Source organism: Quercus robur, chromosome 4, assembly GCF_932294415.1.
Source record: "Quercus robur chromosome 4, dhQueRobu3.1, whole genome shotgun sequence".
Classification (NCBI taxonomy): domain Eukaryota; kingdom Viridiplantae; phylum Streptophyta; class Magnoliopsida; order Fagales; family Fagaceae; genus Quercus; species Quercus robur.
The window spans coordinates 66614205-66635503 of NC_065537.1; the positions used below are offsets into that span (position 1 = coordinate 66614205).

General features: G+C 33.1%; 1 protein-coding gene and 1 long non-coding RNA gene across 2 annotated transcripts; one reads left to right on the forward strand and one right to left on the reverse strand.

Moving 5' to 3' along the window:
* Positions 1-12450: 12450 nt before the first annotated feature.
* On the reverse strand, positions 12451-13077 carry LOC126722429 (uncharacterized). The gene has a single exon (XM_050425580.1). It carries the CDS (start codon positions 13075-13077, stop codon positions 12451-12453), a length of 627 nt encoding a protein of 208 aa, XP_050281537.1.
* Positions 13078-18480: 5403 nt separating this feature from the next.
* LOC126723422 (uncharacterized) lies at positions 18481-18754 on the forward strand. The gene is made up of 2 exons (XR_007654293.1): positions 18481-18583; positions 18724-18754. It is a non-coding gene; the product is annotated as an uncharacterized LOC126723422 (long non-coding RNA).
* Positions 18755-21299: the final 2545 nt, after the last annotated feature.

A 21299-nucleotide genomic window follows, 5' to 3' on the forward strand; every position in this document is an offset into this window, starting at 1 on the left:
AATATATTGTACCATGAGTCCAGTGGGCTGCGCTTTTCAATTGGACAGGGCTAGTTCCCATCTCTTACCTAGTGCCTCGTGTTGTTGAGGCTATGGATCGAGATGGCTCTAGGCATAGTTCTTTTGATTGTAATCATGTTCTTTTTAGTAATTCAATAAAATAAAGTACTTATTCAGCACACACACAAAAAAATGTCTTGCAAAATAAATTGGAAATTTATTCCTTCAGCTATGACCATTTTGTCAATGACCTTGATTTGTCCTTCCATGCTTAATATTATTAAATTTGATTAGTCACTTGATTAGAATATGGTATTAAAAATAGAATCATTAAAAGAACTAGAAAGATGAGGGGTTCATGGTTTTAAGATTGTACAGGGGCTTAATTGGAGGTTAAAATTTGATTACATAATAATTATTTTAACTAGTTGCTAACAAAAAGTTTAACATAAATTTAATACACATATACTCACTATAATTAAAATAAAATAAAAAATTATCTGATATAAAAAATGAAAAGCAACTTTCTTAAGAACTTAAAATTCAATATAAAGAAAATATTTACAAAATATTAGAAACTGACAAATATTTCCCAAAACTTTTTTTTTTTTTTAATTCAAATTTTCTCTCCCTAAATCCAATATAAATTACATCTATACATTTATTTTAAAAATTGGAACAAATACTTTTAGGACCCAAAAAGTCAAAACCTAACCAAATAATAAAAAATAAATAAAGGTAAAATGTCATTTTCATCCCTAAACTATCACAAAAGTTCTCTTTTCGTCCTTAAACTTTCAAAAGTTTTGTTTTCGTTCCTAAACTTTGCAAAACGTTCTAATTTTTGTCTCTCTATCTGTGTCCATTAATTTTTGTCTTGCGTGGCTTGACAAAGTGCTAATGTGGTATCTGATTTGAACTAAATTATTTTATTTAAACAAATATGGATATGTGACAAAGACTTATTGGAACACGTGGGAACATTTTTTTAAAAGACCAAAATTACCCTTCACTCCCTCCATCTGTGAAATCCTCATTTTCTATGAATACCCCCAACGACAGCCCAATCGGCAACCAAAATCAGCAAAATAGCTTCAATGTCCTAGATTAATCTCTCCCTTATAAGGTAAAATTTTTTTTATTTGTTGCTTCATAGCTTTATTGGAATGTATGGATTTATTGGGGTTGCTATGCTTATTGTGAAGACTCCGTTAGACATTGTTGCGGCAAACTCCAAGCATTTAAGTGCTTGACATGGGCCTTATTTATTGCTTTAACATCTTTCTTAGAATCCAGCTTGTGATTGGAAAGATGACATGATTCCTTAGCCTCCAAATTAGGGGCAAAACTACAACCAAGGGGTGTGGGAGCCATGGCCTCCCAATTTTTTTTTTTTATCCTTTATAATATTTATAACTATTAAACATTTGTTAAGATATAACCTACAAAATAGGAATTGGCCCTCCCAAGCCCCTTGTTTGTAGTTTTGCCCCTAATTTGGAGGCTAAGGAATCAAGTCATCTTTCCAATCATAAGCTGGATCCTAAGAATGATGTTAAAGCAATAAATAAGGCCTATGTCAAGCACTTAAATTCTTGGAAGTCTCTTTCATAAAATCCAGTGTCTATTGTTGAAGACTTCATCAGACATTAACGAACCACGTATTGTGTTTGAGTGACTTTAATAAATTTAGTTGGCTTGCTGCACATGTTAATCACTATGTAACTTCGACAAAGGCATAAACTAACGGTCGATTGGAGTCGCCGGTTTGAGGTTTTCAATGAGGGTGGTGGCCTTTCTTGGTCAAGGAACTTTGAGTTAACGCCAGCATGCCTGAGACTTGGATATTTTGGTGGGGGTAATTTTGGCCATTTAAAAAATGGTTCCCATCTGTGTCTATATGTCTTTGCCACGTGTTCATATTTGTTTAAATAAAATAATTTAGTCCAAGTTAGATACCACATCAGCACTCCTCTAAGTCATGTAAGACATAAACTAACGGAAACAAACGGAAGGATGAAAGTTAGATTGTTTTGCAAAATTTAGGGACAAGAATAGAACTTCTAAAAGTTCAAGGATGAAAGAAAGACAGACTTTTATTATTGATACCAATCAAAAACTATAAGTTGGAGACATCATCGGCTACAAGGTCGGCAATGAATAACGGAGTTTCCTATTTCCTCCATCCATACAATTTTAGAATTACAAGATTGGCCCAACACAGCTATGAGTTATGAAATGAGTAGGTTTTGTTACAACTTGCTTTTGTAAGACTAAAAAACTAATGATCTAAAAGAAACATCCCACTGACTTACCTCCTCTAATGAATGAACCATACCTAAAGTTCTAAACTATTTCATTTTGATGCCCAATTGTGCCAAAATAAACCCACCTATACTTATGAGTTGCTTTTTGTAAGTTGAACCCGATTCGTTAGGCTACAGGAGCTCTCATTCAACTAAATATTACACCAGCCCAATTCACAACAATGGCTTAAACCAGATCCTCTTGAAGATCTCTTTTCAAAATCCCATCTGAAAACATGGCCTATGACCACTTAAATCAAACCCCCAACTCAATCTCACTTAAAATTCTCCTTTTAAATCCAACCCACACCAGCCTTGGCCCACCTCTTGACCCATTTTGAATTAAACCTATTCAGTTCGAGTCCAACCTTAAAATTTAACCCATTCCACCAAAAAAGCCCACCTAAAACTTTACTTAAAGCTCTTAAAAAACTCAAGCCCAAGCCTAGATACACATTCAAACATAAGCCTAATAGTGAAACATATCATTTTTCTTTTCTGCAGCCCAGTCCAAAAATATTAAATCAAGTTTTTATTGTCTAGTCTTGGAGAAGAAAGCCATTTTAGAATTCAATACCCAATTGTAACCCAAAACTTACACAGTTCAGTCCAAAAATTATAAAAGTTAAGACCCAAAAAAAAAAAAAAAAAAATCTCATTTAACCAAGCATAACATAATATTTAACTTATCCAACTAATATACTACATATATAGCAGTACATTGATTATCAAAAAAATTTAGTAGTACATTCTTTTGGAGCTAAAAAACAACATAAGAAAGAACAAAGAAGAAAAACCACTTCAATGCAGTAATTATATCAAGCTTATTACAACCAAAAAAAAAGGAAAAATAAACAATAAACAAAGAGGCATATGTAACCCCCTGCTTAATCAAGTTCAGCTACAAATATGAAAAAAAAAAATTAATTAAAATAAAAATTGCAAGCACCTGCAACGAATGAAGAAGTTATTAAGGTGTTCTTCCCGTATGAATAATGGTGTCAAGGGAGTTCCCAAATCTGTTGGATTGAAATAACCAACGAAAGTAAAATAGAATAGAATACCATAGAAACATCTTAGTAAAAATAACATAATTATCAATGATATAAATAAAACTACCATTCCATCTAGAAAAGAGACTTTGACAATGCAAAAAACTACCATTCCATTGGATTTGGAGTTGAGCAATAGTTGCATTGCCACTTGCCAACATTGGTGTCATTATTAGAAAGATTAGGATGTCAAAGAAGTGACGATAATCTAAATTTATTGCAAATCTACATGGAAAAGTCATTAATTTAGTCCTCATCACATACCCCCAAACCACAATTCATTCCCAACATGTTCACTGATATATTCAGAAGGAAAACAAAGATTGAACTTAAAAAACCAATAAAAATAACACTAAATACAGCTATCAATATACTATGAAGCTCCAAAGAGTGTTAAGATACTCTCTTCCCGCTAAAAGCAAAACCAATGCAAAATATGAATGATATTGCAACTCCAAAAACATATACTTTCAAGGTGCTAAACTGCATAAAACACATGTAACACCTTAACTACCACTGTTAATATGGTTTATTATCAAAATTCAAACCAACTTAATACAGCAACCAACATAATATAAAGCTTCAAAGAACCTGAAGATAGTATCTTTCCCTCTGAAAAGCAAAAATATGATGCAAAATACTGGCATATATCCACCAATATCATCAACCAAATGAACCCAAAAAAATAGAAGCCCAATCAAATTCCCACAGTAGGCTTACATTACAAGTTTACAAATACACCAAAGAAATACTTCTACTTACTAATTCTAATGCAAAGGAAGCTGAATAACAATTCAAAATCCAAAATAAGCAACTGGGAATTCACCTAAACTTCATTAAGAAGCACAAGATAAGAAAAAGAAAGAAACTTGGTGGACCTGCAGAGAATTGAACAACTTGGACTTTTTTTTTTATTTTATTTGAGAAGCAACTTGGACTTTAAAAAGGAAAAAAGGGAGAGACCAACCACAATAGATTAATAGCTTTCCTGATATTTAGTTTTCTAAAAGTTGGCAATATCCTGCAAAGGTCGACAATAACGGTCATTACTTAAAAATTAGGACTCAGATTCATTAGCTATTAGAAGCTTTTTAATGCAGCACCTACCAAAATGAATACTCATGGCAGTCTCAATTTTCAATCAATCTTGTATTCCCAAAATAAGGCTACATTAAACAGAGCGACAATCTAACAAAGAGGCAAATGAAAAGATGGAAAAAAAATGACATCAACAAAAAGAGATGTAAGCAAGAACCTACCTAAAAAACCCTATCTCTATAACTGAAATTTAGCAACCAACATTAGGAAAGAATTATAGCTGGATTCAAAATTGGAATCGCATATATTATAGCACTTGCAATTCATATTGATATAAGAGTCTTAGGATGCTCGGAATATCCTATGAAAAAAATTAAAATTGAATGGAAAAGATGGCATAAAGAAACTGAAACAAATCCTCCAACAGTGACAAAACCATAACCTAAATAAAGAAAATTTAAACTCTCACAATCTGAAATAAAACAGAAAATTAAGTAAATATGAAAAGGGTACGAAGAAATGAACTTGATGCATAATTTTGAAGCATTTTTTATGTTAGAATTAAATGATTTCATTTAAGGGGCAAACAAAAAGAAAAACAAAATCTTACAAAAATCTACCAAACAAGGAAAAACATTCTAACCAAATAGCAATAATCAACAAAATAGAACCCAAAAAAATGGAAAAATAAAATGGGAAATCAGGTTACCTTTAACCTTGATTTAATAACCTTGATGAAAATCAGGAAGCACTTGGTTACAAAACTCTAAGGCACACAAATGCAGTAGCTTCTCACAGAGTATATGAGTTCTAAGTCTCTATTTCTGTATTTGATGACTTTTAAATAAGTTTTATATATGACTAGGGTTGTAAGAAGAGAAACCCTAATCATTCAAGTCATCATGGGCCAAATTTCAGATTTGAGATTTTTGAAATTGTAGTTATCGATAGATCGAGCTTATGTCGAGCTTCTCCATTAATCTTCGATAGCAACATCTATCAAGTTTGTGTCAAGGCTTAATGAAATAGTATTTTCTTTCACTTATTTCTTGGATCAACCTTCATGTCTTTAATGATACCACTTGATATGTTTGAACAACATACTCCTTGATACATTAATCCCAAGTTGTCAAGACTTAATGAAACAGTCTTTCTTCACTTGGTTCTTGGATTAACCTTTATGTCTTTATTGATACCACTTGATATGTTTGAACAACATACTCCTTGATACATTAATCCCAACTTAGATCTACCCAATTACAAGTAAAGTTCATTTTGTCAAAATAGGACCCTAACAACAATAACAGTGCTCCTCCCTAGTAAAGTTCAAGCTTAATGGGACAGTACTCTTCCTAAAATGAATGTCCCATCATCACATTGAAATTATGTAACACCAACCAATTTTTATTTTTTTTAATTTATTTTATAAGGTCTCGTTATTTATTGACTCTAAATTAGGTAAGGATGAGATGTAAAAGAAAAACTCATGTTTTACATCATCTAATAAAAAATTGGCATATCAGTTTTTCACTTAAAACTCAATAGATTCTATCACACATAATAATATCTCGATAAACTCATAATCAAAGTTGGATTTTCATATGGATATTAGAATTGATTAAGTGTGGTTATGCTTATTCTTTAATATGTAATATGACGATATGGCATGTTGAAATTGGAGGGCTAAAACTTGGGATTTACACCATATCCTTATAGAATTTAATCTCTTAGTTATTTAAAAGAACTCATTACACAATTATGGAAAGCCAATTAAGGCCCTTGGCACTAACCATGCAGGTTAAATAGCATTAATATTGACCAAATTACTATTATACTAGTCGCTAACCCGTGCGATACATGAAATTGTTTTAAATCAAATGTTAACATGTTCAAGTTTAAACATTTCTCTAATTACAACTATTGAAAGCTATATTGGCTCCAATATAAGATGAAACATGTAGTTATGATGAAACTATCAAAATATTACACATAAGATCATTAAAAATGAGATAAATAAAAATATTATGAAGTAATATATTACAATAATTATAATATGCTCTTATATTTGGTTTAATAAGTATTACAAAAGAACCAGTAAATAGAATAAATATACAATTGTGCTTACATCTTCAAGCTTTATCCAGTTCTTTTTAATATTCTATTTCCTCCCTTTCTTAGGCTCTTCTCTTTTCTAAACTACTTCAAGCTACTTAATTTTCACCAAATTAATATCAAGTATAACACCAAATTATACCAATTCAATCCAAGATTTACAATGTAAAACCAAACACTCTTAATGTCAATAAATTTCATAATAACCCCACCCCAGCTATTAAATTATAAAAAATCCAATATATCTATAATCTTCATGAAAATAAGTATTCCATTGATCTTCATCTTGGAATTCAGAAATAAAATAATAAAAGAGATCAAACACACACAAAAAGATTCAATATATCCAAGTTATAAATAAAATACCAGTACTAACTGTGTTAAGGTGGAAAATGGTACTATCTTTTGCCATATATAAATACAACATGACCTAAGACCTCAAAAGCTTACATGGAATATGTTTAAATGGTACTATATGATTTTATTCAAACATTAAGAATACAAAAGCCATAAATCTAGATATTTATGGCATTTGTTTCAAGTTTATGCCAAACCAAAACTAAAGGCAAGCCTTCAAAAAAAACAAAAATATACATTTAAATCCAAATTTGTTAATTGGGAGCCACTGGGTGCAATTCACAATGGCTTTGTAAAAAACAACCCAAAAGGAAAAAATAAATGTTAAAATTTGTGTGGTCTTCCAAACTAGAAAACAACCCAAAATTAAAAATTAAAAAAGAAAGAAAGAAAGAAAGATGTAGATGATATGTAAAAAGATAGGTATTTGATAATGAAAATTAGAAGGGTGTGAGTTAAAAGGGAAAAAACCTTGTTGTAATACCATTAATACTCTATCCATATATCGAAAGACACTTAATATTTTAACTAAAGGAGAAGAACAAGAAAACTTGCTAATAAATTTGATAAGCCAAATCGATAATCCTGAGCTTAAAGAAGAATATTTTAAAAAACTCAAGAAAACTATTATTAAAGATGATTATGATAAAAAGATAAAATCAAAGATAGATCTTGATGAAACTCTAGAAAGATTTAATAAAAAGAAATCTAAAGAAATAACTGTTAATGATTTACAACATGAAATTACTGTTATTAAGAAAGAAATCATTGAGCTAAAAAATAATTTAAAGAATATTAAGGATGATAACTTTGGCTTAAAACAATAAATATTACTTTTAAAAATTGACAAACAACTTGATAATGAACAATCTAATAGCGAGCCTAATGAGCAAAAAGATGAAAATGACCCCAATCAACATGCTTATTGTGGGGACCGGCCCAGAATAATAAGTTGGTTGGGCCCTAGGCCCGTCCAAGGACCAGTTCTTCCGAGGAGACATCGTGGCCCAAGCAATCCTTATGTAGGCCCATTGAGGCAAAGAGAACATGTCCGAGGAGTAATTCCTCCTCGGACATTGCAAAATCCAGATCAAAGGTGCGTCCCAGCCACTGTAGTCCATCCCCTAAATACGCAAAAAAAAAAGGAAACCCAAAATATCCCAACAAAGGCTGCCACCACCGCATTAAATACCTCACAACTACTCTCCTGGCCGCATTAATGAAGAAAAGACCCCTGAACAATGCTACCTTGGCCACTGCAACTCACAAAGAATTGATAAGGGTGTCTGATGAGACAGGTGCTCAAGTAGAGGTTTGGATGATCAACAAGTGTAAAGCCCAGATGATAGGAGGGGGCCTATATAATATGTAAAAATCCCCCAAAGAGGAGGGGGACAAAAAAGAGAGGAGAGGAGGAACACAAAAGAGAAATTTTACTGTATATGCCTAGGAATGAAGTTTCGAGCCTGATCATTTAAGAGGGATCTCTCTTCACATCCATCTTTTTCGTTCTTCTTTCTATATTTTCTTAACCCATGCAACAAATCGTTTAAGCTAACTAAAACCAAGTTCTTCAGCCCATACTCTACAAAAAATTCATTGTGTGGGACTTTTTGGACCAAGACTTGACCAACAAGGATTGGGCCACTAGAATTGTGCCCCTACACTTATCTTTCTGATCCTACTGCTGATGTTAATAGACTCAATCTTATTAACAGATTGATTCCTCCAAAATGGTTTTCAAAAGTTAAAATTTTTGTTTTCCATGAATATGAATTCAATGTTATTGTCATGATTGACTCTGTTGCTAATATGAATTGCATTCAAGAAGGAATAATTCCTTCTAAATATTATGAAAATTCCACGAAGAAACTGCTTTCTGCTAATGTTACTCAAATGGAAATCAAATATGAATTAAATAATGCTCATGTTTGCCATGAAAATGTTTGTTTTAAAATCCCCTCTGTTCTTGTTAAAAACATGACTAATAAAGTGATTTTTGACATACCTTTCATATATTCTTTATATCCTTTTCTTATTGAACATATCCTTTTCTTATTGAACATGATGGTATCACTATTGACCCCTTTGGGTAGAAAGTGTTTGCTTCTAGATTTGAAGTTGATACTAATGATTCTTTAAGCTTGATTCATGCCAAAGCCAAGCATCTAAATTTTCTAAAAAAAGAGGTTAGATATAAGAAGATTGCTGAAAAACTTTCCGATAAATTATTACAATCCAAAATTGATAATTTTTATAAAATTTTGATATATGATGTTTGTTCTGATATCCCCAATGCTTTTTCCATGCTTTTTGGCATAGGAAAAAGCATATTGTCAATTTGCCTTATGTTAGAGAATTTAATGAGAAAAACATTCCTAGTAAAGCTCATTCCATTCAAATGAATGCTGAAACTGTCGAATTTTGTAAAATGGAGATTCATGATTTACTTGCTAATAAACTGATTAGGAATAGCAAGTCCCCCTGGTCTTGTGTTGCCTTCTATGTTCAAAAAAATGCTGAAATTGAAAGAGGGACTCCTCTCTTAGTTATTAATTACAAACCTTTGAACAAAGTACTAGAATGAATTAAGTATCCTATCCCTAATAAGAGTGACCTAGTACATAGGTTAAGTGATGCTATCATATTTTCTAAATTCAATATGAAATCAGGGTTTTGGCAAGTCCAAATCAGTGAAGCCGATAAATACAAGACTACTTTCACCACTCCCTTTGGACATTATGAATGCAATGTTATGCCCTTTGGTCTTAAGAAAGCCCCTAGTGAATTCTAGAATATTATGAATGATATCTTCAATCCCCTGGATCTTGAAATGGCTATATGTAAAGGAAGGTGATGTTCTTACTTGGCAATGGTTTGTTATATGGTGGAATAAATTTTCCCACACCCAAGATGTTATTGTTAATGTTACCTAGGAATTCCCTGCTACTCCTCAAAGCACTGTTAACACTATTACTCACGTTAAGGGTCAAGCTCTGGCTTACCCCCCATGTAGGCAGCCATGCCTTAACCCACTACATCTACACCTGCTACCACATCCACTACTAAACCTGCTATGTCTTCTGCCAAGACCAAAAAGAAGAAGTTTGCTTTTGATGGTCTCAACAAATCTGCCTTAGTAGCTCTGTTAAAACAACAATGAAAGGATGAAAAAGAAGCCACAAATGATAACGAAGAAGAAGAAGAAGAAGAAGAATGCCATGAATCTGGGGCATCCTCAGAAGCCTATGTTGCTAATTCCAATCCCTATAATCAGGAATTATTTGGTCATAATGAATCTTCAACACTAGATTTGGGAGAGAATTAACCTTGTCGACATAAGTAGCCAAAATTGCTAAAATAATTCTCCTAATAAGTCTGCACTAATTCCCTGATAAAGCTACAAGGGTGCTTTGATTCCCTGCTCTTGCTTTGGCTATTCCCCACTAGGGTATAATTACCTCTCCAAACAACACATGACCTGCCATAGATAGTAAAAAAGTCAATTTTATTGTTCACCTGAATAGTAAAAGTCAATTTTACAATTTAAATAATGTTTTATTTTGCCTATAAAAAGGAATGTCTCTTTCAGCTTAGAGGCATCACTTAATTTTTCTAGTTTCAAATTCCATGTAGTTTCCAGATTGATTCCTAAGCCTGAAACCTTTTTCCCATTCCAGTTTAAAACTTTGTATCTACTATTATCTCCTGTAAGTGTTTAAATCTCTTATTAAAATCTTATTATAATGCCTACTGTTTTATTTTAAGCTTTCTTATTTTCAGCAATTATATATATATATATATGGAAATAAATAGATAGAGATGGTGTAGAGTAAACAAATAAAATTCTCAATCTGTCTACTACTTAGATTAGATTATATTAAATTATACAGGAACACTATTGTTTTTGGCGAATGGATAATTTTGCTTTCACAGTCGGTTTGTTCTAGTTGTTTTATTGGTCGGAACCGATTTTGAATATGGCAAAATCAAAAGTTTCGGTTTGGGGCAAAACTTCCTTTTCACACTGATTTGACCCTACCAATTTTAGAGCTAAATATTTTGTTGGAACACACTTGGAAAATTTTATGATCATTATTGTTGGAAAGGTTTTATTTTATTAATGGAATTAGAGCTCTGACAATTGTGGTAAAATTTTTTTCTATTTTGCTATGAATGCAATTAAAAATATAATATGTATATATATACACACACACACTCTCTAGACCCAATTTGAGTTTGAGGCATGACACTTGCTATCTAAGGATTTGTTTAAAGATACTCATATAGATTAGGATATTAATTTATTTTATTTTATATTATTAATGTTTATTCAAAATTTTAATATAATGAGAAATCCATTATATTGTTCCTTTTTTTTTAATTAAAAAAAAAAAAAAAAGATTTCTTCTTATGTACAATATTTTTTCTAGGTTAAATGCAGCATTGTGTGCAGGTCGAGTTTGATGGGTTAAAGGTAAAAAATTTCAACCAAACCAAGATTAGTGTTACTTTTTACAAATCAAAGTCCTTACGCTCAATGTTGTAATCTGACAAAAAGAAACAATTCTATGTATAGAATCATGGATCACCCAATAACACTTATTTCTTCAAACTTGGTGAAGAAGGTGTTCAAACTGGGGCCATGGTCTACTATCTGGTGGTGCTCAAACCGTGCAAATCCAACCAATGATTAGAGGATATAGACTTCATGATTTTAACAACTTTCTCGGTCCAAATGATCAATCTTCTCTTCATTAACATATCAAAAGTGAATGCAATGAAAAAAGGGAAAATTTGAGAAATTTAATAGTTATGGATGTGAGTGGTGGTTAGGAATTTTTCAAAGCACTCTGATTGGGCTTAGTATTAATGGGTTTCTGAAGTGTGAAATTATTTTTGTGATTTTTCACTTTAAAAAAAGATGTCATTTGAAAAAAATTGTTGCCAAGGTCACTACTTTGTCAATTACGTAAATAATACCACTAATTACAGTTAGAAGTATGACTAATATCGCTCATTTTTAAAACTTGAGAGATCAATAACATTTACTTGAAACTTGGAAGATAATTTCAGGAAAATTTTATGGAACAATATATATATATTTTGATATACTTCAATTCATAACTAAACAAGGGAAGAATAGCGAAGGTGATCTTCCTTACAAACAGCAGCAAGAGCTGGAGGAAGATTACCCTTATTGAAAACAAAAGAAAACCTGGAATTTAAAGCTAATCTAGCGACTTCATGAGCTGTTGCATTGCAGCTTCTCTTAATCCAAACAAAAGAACTGTGATGAATCACCTCAGCTAAGGAGCGAATGTTGGAGATGGTAGTCTGGATGGACCAATCTGGAGTGGCAGCGCTGTTGGATAGTGAATCGAAACACACCTGCGAATCTCCTTCAAAAGCTACCTGATTCTATCTTTCCTGCTTAGCAATCTGCACGACCCATAAAAGAGCTTCTGTTTTAGCTTGGAGTAGTGACCGAAGGGGGCTGACTTTTGCCCAAACATTACAAATAAAACCTCCGTGGTCTGTGGCAACCACAGCCAGAGCTGTCATTGAACTAGATAAAGCAGCATCTACGTTAACTTTAATCCAGCCAGGAGGAGGGGGGTCCAGTGATGTGGACTGATATGGGCAGAGGAAGTTAAGGAAGCTGAGCAGACAGCCACATACTCCCTGAATCTTCTTTGAATGAGCTGAGTGGAGGCACGCAAGTCCACTTTGCTTTTAAGATGGAGCTCAGTGTTTCTCATCATCCATATCTCGTCTAAAGTAAGGGCCATGACTAGTGAAACTTTCCATTGGTCTGCTACTCGACAAAGAGCATCTGGGGGCTTGATAACTAGATTGACTATGTCCTCAGGTGAATCAGCCCTTACATCTTTTGCTCTGAAACCCCAACAAGCTGAGAACCATAAAGCTTTAGCAATTGGACATCTAAGAAACAGATGACAAGGTGACTCGATACATCCCTGACAAAGGAGGCAAGTTGGATCATGAATATCCACCCTTTTTAAAAGGTTTTCTCTGGTTGGAAGGGCGTTGACCCCTAATCTCCAAAGGAACATTTTAATTGTTTCAGGCGCTTTTAGATTCCAAAGCTTTTTCCAAGCTACAGTGGAAGAGTCTTGAGTGTTGATATGGGAAGAAAATACACGACTAACAGATTTGACAGAGAAAATGCCCTTCGGATTTAATGTCATATCAACTTATCAGGGGTTGGCCTGATAGGAATAGGTATAGTAAGAATGGCTTGTGCTGATGACGAGTCAAATAATTCATAAATCAGATAAGCCTTCCAACAATGCAGATCCGGATGTCAATAAGATGGGATACCAAGATAGGTTGTTGGGTAGCCACTCCATCTCTAGGTTTTGGAATAAAACCTTGAATCCAAGGAACCCAAGGATCTAACCAAACATTAATGGAGGAGCCATCCCCAATGAGATAACATGCACCCTTGACGATGATATCCTTAGCTTTTTCAATAGCTCAACCAGTCATTCTTCACCATGTACCTAGCCCTTAGAATTTTCATACAAAGGCTATCTCTCTTAGATGCAATCATCCAAGCTAGTTGGCCAATAGTGCATTGTTGATGTCTTTGGATTTTTTTAAAACCCAAACCACCTGCACTTTTAGGGATGCAAAGCTTGTCCCAAGCTCTCCAAGCAAGGAATTTTCTTCCTTCTTGATCTTTGGGCTTCCACCAATACCTTCTAGTAAGAGAGTCCAACTTGTCACACACTTTATTAGGAAAACTAGAAGTTGACATAGTATATGTAGGTAAGGATTGAGTGACCGAGGTTATGAGGGTTCTTCTACCTGCCTAGGATAGGCACTTACTTCTCCACCCCATTAACTTAGACTCTAGTCTTTCCTGGAGGTAGGCAAAATCTTTGGAAGGGGCTTTTGAGAGGAATAAAGGGGCGCCGAGATATTCAACATCTTTTTTGAGATTTTTGAATTGAAGGATTCTTTTGATGGATCTCCGAGTTTGGGACTGAGTATGCTTGGAGAAAAAAACCCCAGACTTATTGTAGTTGATACTTTGCCCCGACCAACTACAATATTTTTTAAGAACATTGGCTAACCCTTAAGCATCTCTGTTACTGTTTTAGAGAAAAGCACAATGTCGTTACATAATATGGGTTATGACTAGTCCACTGGGGTTAGCTTTAATGCCATTGATATTCTTTATTCTTAATTTGTGACCCAGCAACCTAGACAGCACCTCTTGGCCAAGAATGAAGAGATAAGATGGAACAATAGACAATAGTGTGCTTCGGCCCTTCCTATAGCAAACAAATTAATAGATTAATGTTGCAAATCCATTTTGTTAATTGATGAGTTATAGTTTGTTCGCCTCGTTAAGGCTGCTGGGTTGGACTGCCCACTAATGGTCGTCCAAATTGGCCTATAAGAATGACAAAATTCTATAAACTCAACTCAATGACTAAAAAAATAAAAAAATACTCAGCGACTTTGTATACACATTTTCATTTCTGGGCTTTGTTATTTTTTTGTGAATTTAACTTTGGGTTTGGGCTTTGGTTCTATTTTATAAATTTATTTTAGGGTTTGGAGTGGGCTGATAGTATATTTTTATTCTGGGCTTGGCTTGAGTTGGGTTTAGTGAAGAACTTTCGGACTGAACTATGTAAGTTTTGGGTTACAATTGGGTATTGAGTTCTAAAATGGTTTTCTTCTCCGAGACTAGACAATAAAAACTTGATTAAATATTTTTGGACTGGGCTGGAGAAAAGAAAAATAATATGTTTCACTATTAGGTTTATGTTTGAATGTGTATCTAGGCTTGGGCTTGAGTTCTTTAAGAGCTTTAAGTAAAGTTTCAAGTTGACTTTTATGGTGGAATGGGTTAAATTTTGAGGTTGGGCTCGAATTGAATGGGTTTAGTTCAAAATAGTCCAATAGGTGGGGCCAAGGCCGGTGTGACTTGGATTTAAAAGGAGAATTTTAAGTGAGATTGAGTTGGGTTTGATTTAAGTGGGCATTGGGCTAGTGTAATATTTAGTTGAATGAGAGCTCTTGTAGCCAATCGGGTTCAACTTACAAAAAGCAACTCATAAGATAGGTGGGTTTATTTTGGCACAATTGGGCATCAAAATCAAATAGTTTAGAACTTTAGGTATGGTTCATTCATTAGACGAGGTAAGTCAGTGGGATGTTTCTTTTAGATCACTAGTTTTTTAGTCTTACAAAAGCAAGTTGTAACAAATCCTACTCATTTTTTAGCTCATAGCTGTGTTGGGCCAATCTTGTAATTCAAAAATTGTATGGATGGAGGAAATAGGAAACTCCGCCATTTATTGCCGGCCTTGTGGCCAATGATGTCTCCACTTTATAGTTTTTGATTGGTATCAATAATAAAAGTCTATCCAAACAAGTATAAACGCTTGTAGGTGTGGGAGGCAAGAGTCAGGGTTCAAGTCTTCAGGAGAGAGTTTCACACACATATACACATAGATTAGGCTAGAGTAGAAATTCTATTTTCTATCAAAAAAAAATAATAAAAGTCTATCTCTCTTTGTATCTAAAGCCCATTTCTAAGGGTAGCAGTGTTTGTTGAGGACTTTTGTCAAACAGTGGGAAGCATTGCTCCTAAAAACAACCATGGAAATTGGTGGTGAGGAGATGAAAAGTGGGACCATTACGCAATAAACACCCATGTAACAAGATAAATTATTTAGTCACATCAGTAGTGCCTAGTGGTCTACCAAGTTAATAACATTGGGTCATGTGTTATAATTTACTGACTGGGATCCTACTCACTAGGGGTGTGCATGAGTTGGGTTTGGTCGAATTGAAGAGTTTTTTTAACCTACCAACCCAACCCACCATGGTGGGTTAAAAAAAAATCCAATCCAACCCAACCCAAACAAACACAAACTATATAAGGAGAACTTAATGTTTGGGTTTTATATAGAAAGAAAGGCAAAAAAGTAAATAATAAAATTGTATAATATATTTTTCTAATATATTTTTTTAATTTTAAATATATTTTAAATATAGTTAGGTTGGATTGGGTTAGGTGGATTTGTGACCTGACCTGCTATAAAAAATTAAAAAAAAAAAAATTCATAACCTAAACCAACCTACCAAACCTTAAAATTGAGCTAGATTAAGTCAGTTTTGACGGATTGGTGGGCTCACTGTACACCCCTACAGCCCTACTAGTCACCAACATAGTCATAAAAATAACATAAAATATAAAAGAAAAATCCTTACCCTCTACCTTCATCATCCTTGGCTCCCTACCCCCTGGCTCCACCATGGCCACCGTCCCCATGTTTGGCTGTTGGTAATGACGGTGATCCTCCCTAATAAACTTGAAGCAATTTCATACTCTTCATTTTTTTTTTTTTTTAAATTGCTGAGAAAGTTGAGATAGGAATAGGAGAAGAACATTTCAAACTAATTTAGTTTTGTACTTTTTGCTTATGCGGCTAGTTTCAGTTTTTAGTTGGTATGTTTGTAATTTTGCTTCTAAGTACTTTTTTTCTTTGTTGGGTTTCTTATTTGATTTTTGTTTTATAGATCAACCTAAACCCTATTGTTGCGAAGAGAGGAGTTGTCCATTGCACTCAATATGTTCAAGGATCTAATTATTGTCTAATAAATGTCTTTCTTGATCAAATTCCAGGAAGGGGAATAATTATTTCAGTTGTATGTTTGTCTTCATCCATCTCCATGTTAAATTTTATCAATTTCTATTATAAAATTGTGTGTGGTTTATTTCCTTAACAATCCTATCATTGGCTAAACTCTTAGAACCTTCTTGCAAATTGATAATCTAGGGAAGGGAGATGTAGGTCAAGCTTTATAGAATTTCAACGTGATGATGGGATATTCATTTTAGGAAGAGTACCATCCCATCAAGCTTGAACTTTACTAGGGAGGAGCACTGTTATTGTTGGGTCATATTTTCTTTGTAATTAACTAATCCTTGGACAAAACACATTTTACTTGTAATTGGATAGATCTAAGTTAGGATTAATGTATCAAGGAGTATGTTGTTCAAACATATCAAGTGGTATCATTAAAGACATGAAGGTTGATCCAAGAAACAAGTGAAGAAAGCCTATTTCATTAAGTTTTCACACAAGCACGACAGATGCTGCTATTGAAGATTAATGAAGAAGCTCGACACAAGCTCGATTTGTTGAGAACTATGATTTTAGAAATCTCAGATCTGAAATTTGGCCCATAATGACTTAAATGATTAGGGTTTCTCTTCTTACAACCTTAGTCATATATAAGACTTATTTTAAAATTAATCAAGTACTGAAACAGAGACTTAGAACTCATATACTCTATGTGAAGCTACTACATTTGTGCGCTTTAGGGTTTTGTAACCAAGTGCTTCCTAATCTTTATCGTTTATGAAGCAAAAAACTTTACAGCCAACAACAATAAATCAAGTTGCTGGAGTTAGTCATATACTGGGATCCATGCAAAGGAGTTAGTCATAGATTGAAAATTTGTACAACAAAAGAAAGAAGGTTGCTATAAGATCAAGTCCAATTGGGTATTGAAGCAAAAGTTCAACTATAGGCTAGTATTTTGGGATAGGTCAGGGTAGTGGTAAGATTCCCCATACTTGTAACCACTTGATTATTGATTAGTTGATTCTTGGGAGTGGTGACCTTAAATTCTCCCGATGGGGTTTTTGCCTTACGAGAGGTTTTTCCCATTTGTCAACAAAGCCCTGTATTAATTTATTTTCCGCTACATTTAGTTTATTTGGTGATTTTTTGGAGCCTCCACAATTTGCATGTAATTTGACCTAATTAATCAACTTGGTAATTGAATTAATTAATTGGGGTCAATTTATTTTAACCCAACAATTGTCACTACCTGAGTTGTGATAAAGGTGGTGAAGCTAGGGAACAACGATGGCAAAGGTGGAGCTGGTGGCTTGTTTTTTATATTTCATTTTATTTATTTTTATGACTAAGATCTCAGTCAATAATTTATAGCACATGACACAATATTATTAGTATGGAGGATCGCTAGACATTGCTGATGTGGTCCTCCATAAGGACAGAATAATTTTTCAAAGGTGAGTGTCTTGCCTCAAACTAAAGGGGAGGAGAGTATAAAAACAAAAAACCTCAAGGGAGGTTAGTGCAATTTACCTATACGGTAAAGGTTGTAAACATTTTATATAAATGAAGAGTCTGTTATGTGATTAAGGAACCTCACTCGACTCATTTCTAATCTATATATATATATAAAACCGAAGCTTTTGCTGGCACCACAATTTTCCACGTCAGCACAATATTTAAAAAATAAAAAATAAATAAAAATTATAACTCCTCAAAACCCTAGCAACCTTACCCCTCTCTCAAGTTAAGAAATATAAAGCCACAATTTTCCACGTCAGCATAATATTTAAAAAATAAAAAATAAATAAAAATTATAACTCCTCAAAACCCTAGCAACCTTATCCCTCTCTCAAGTTAAGAAATATAAAGCCACGGTTTCTACAAACTTTCTCTCTCCAGACGTAGAAAGCCCTAAAACATTCAAGATCTACAAAGTTCAGTTCTGTTTATATATTAATTAATACATAAACAGAACAATCAGTTTGCAAGCTCTTTATGCAAGGCCTGGATAAGAAGGGACGCCCCATCGTGGTTTGCTTTGGTGGCAGGCATAAGCAGAACAATCTAGAGGAGTTCAAGCGTATGTTATTTTGACTTCAATAACTATTATTATATATTTCTTGAGTTTTCTATTCTCTAGCAAATTGAATTTGTGCAATCTCCCTGCTGCAAAATCGGAGCTGGTGATTAGATAAATGGAGATGTCTTTACTTTTTGCAGGTTTTGTGGTCTACAGCTTAGACAAAATATGTTCTAGGTAACTTCCTCTCCCCGTCTCTATTATTTTATCATTGGAGAGGGAATACCATTGTCTTTGAAGAATCATTATATTTTTTATGTTTTTTTTTTATTATTTTTTTTAAATTTGTTTTATGTAAGGTTATTTTGTTTACATCAGTTCTTTATCTCAAAAATAAGGCTTTTATTTCTACCGCAAGAACTATTTAGGTATGTATTCCTTGCAAGCACACATGAACTTAAATTGTCTTTTAATATATGCATGCTTTATTATTTTCTAATAGTTTTCCCGTGCATCGCACGGGTTAGCGACTAGTTGAAATTAATTTCAAGCTCATGGGAACATTCCTAGAAGTAATATAATTTTTTCCCACGCATGTCCTCCTAACCTTTCACCAAAAAATTATGTTTCATGCTAAAGCACATGCTCCTCAAGTAAGTGATTTCTCTATTTGGATAAAAAGTACTAAGCAAGGCTAAAAAGTTTTCTTCCCTACAATTCTTCACATTAATGTTACTCTTACTCCAACTCTTAATTTCCTTTTTATAACTCTTCTTCTATCCATTTTCTTTTCTCTAAGTTTTCTATTACTTTCTATGTACCTCTCCCATTCATTCCTTGTTCTTCTTACAACAAAAAAGGTGACCACTCTCTCCCTTTATGATTATTTTGTTTTCGTTGGTGGATTTGTAATTGTTTTTTCCTCCTTTGTAGTGAATTGTTTTATTATTTGCAGATCTGTTTCAAGCCCTCTCTTACTGATTTGATTTGAATTTAGTTTAGGTTAATGTTTAATTAATTTGGAAGTGAGAATTTGAACTTATATTTTAACACACTAGATTATTACATGGCTTTATCTCATTTTAATTTTGGTGTGTTATAAATTTTTTAGACACTTTTAATCTGTTTTGTATTTTTTAGAGATAACATTTGAATTTTTATGTGAATTTGTTTTCTTTTTGGTTTTGATTTTCTGTTTGGGTAAAATATCATTTTTCGTCCCTAAACTATCTCAAAAAATCGCTTTTCGCTCTTGAACTTTAAGAAGTTCTATTTTTGTCCCTAAATTTTGCAAAATCTTCTGATTTTTGTCCTTTTGTTTGTTTCCGTTAGTTTATGTCTTACATGGTCTGGCGGAACGCTAATGTGGTATCTAACTTGGACTAAATTATTTTATTTTAACAAATATGAACTCGTGGCAAATGCAAACCATTTTTTAAATGGCCATAATTACCCCCACCAAAATCTCCAAGTCTCAGGCATGCTGACATTAATCCAAATTCCCTAGACCATGAAAACCCACCACTCTCACTCACTGAAAACCTCAAATCGGTGACCCCAATTGACCGTTGGCTTCTGCCTCTATCAAAGTTACATATTGATTAACATGTGTGGCAAGCCAACTAAATTTATTAAAGTGACTTAAATACAACATGTGATCCACTAATGTCTAATGGAGTCTTCAACAATAGACACTAGGTACCACTAAATCGGTTTATATACAATATCTGATGGAGTTTGCAACAACAATGTCTGATGGAGTCTTCATAGTAAGCACAACAACTCCAATAAATCCATACATTCCAATAAAGCTATAAAGCAACAAATAAAAAAAATTTGCCTTATAAGGGAGTGATTAAACGTCCAAGACATTGAAGCTATTTTGCCGATTAGCACTCTGTCAAGCCACATAAGACAAAAATTAATGGTAACAGATAGAGGGATGAAAATCAGAACACTTTGCAAAGTTTAGGGACAAAAATAGAACTTCTAAAAGTTCAAGGACGAAAAATGAACTTTTGTGATACTTTAGAGACGAAAATGATATTTTACCTCCCTTTTTTTTAATTTGGTTAGGTTTTGGCTTTTTAGGTCCAAAAAGTATACGTTTCATTTTTTAAAATAAATTTATAGATATGTAAGTTTTATTGGATTTGGGGAGAGAAATTTTGAATTAAAAAAATAATTTTGGGAAATAATTGTCAGTTTCTAATATTTTGGGAATATTATCTCTACATTGCATTTTAAGTTCTTAACAAAGTTGCTTTTCATTTTTGATAACAGATAAATTTTTTAATTATAATGTGTATATGTCTATTAACTTTATTTTAAACTTTTTGATAGCAACTAGCTAAAAACTTAAAAAAATTTATTATGTCACCACATTTTGACCTCCAATTGAACCCCTGTCCAACCTTAAAACCATGAATTCCTCATCTTTCTAGTTCTTTTAATGGTTCTATTTTTAAAACCATATTTTGATCAAGTGACTAATTTTCTTCCAATAAGCTACAATAATGATTAGAATATGCTCGGTTGGTTTTATCTCAGGCATTGTTCATATGCATTTTTTTTTTATAGTGCTAATATGTTCATATATCGTATGTATTGTTATTAATAATAACAAAGTGAACCCATATCCACGCAATGCTATTTATAGAAGTAAAGATTATAATTGAGGAAAACTTAAGGAAAACCTTTTTTTTTTTTTTTTTTTTTTTGTGTTTGAGAATAACTTAACACAAAAACATAATCAAATTTAATAATATTAAGCATG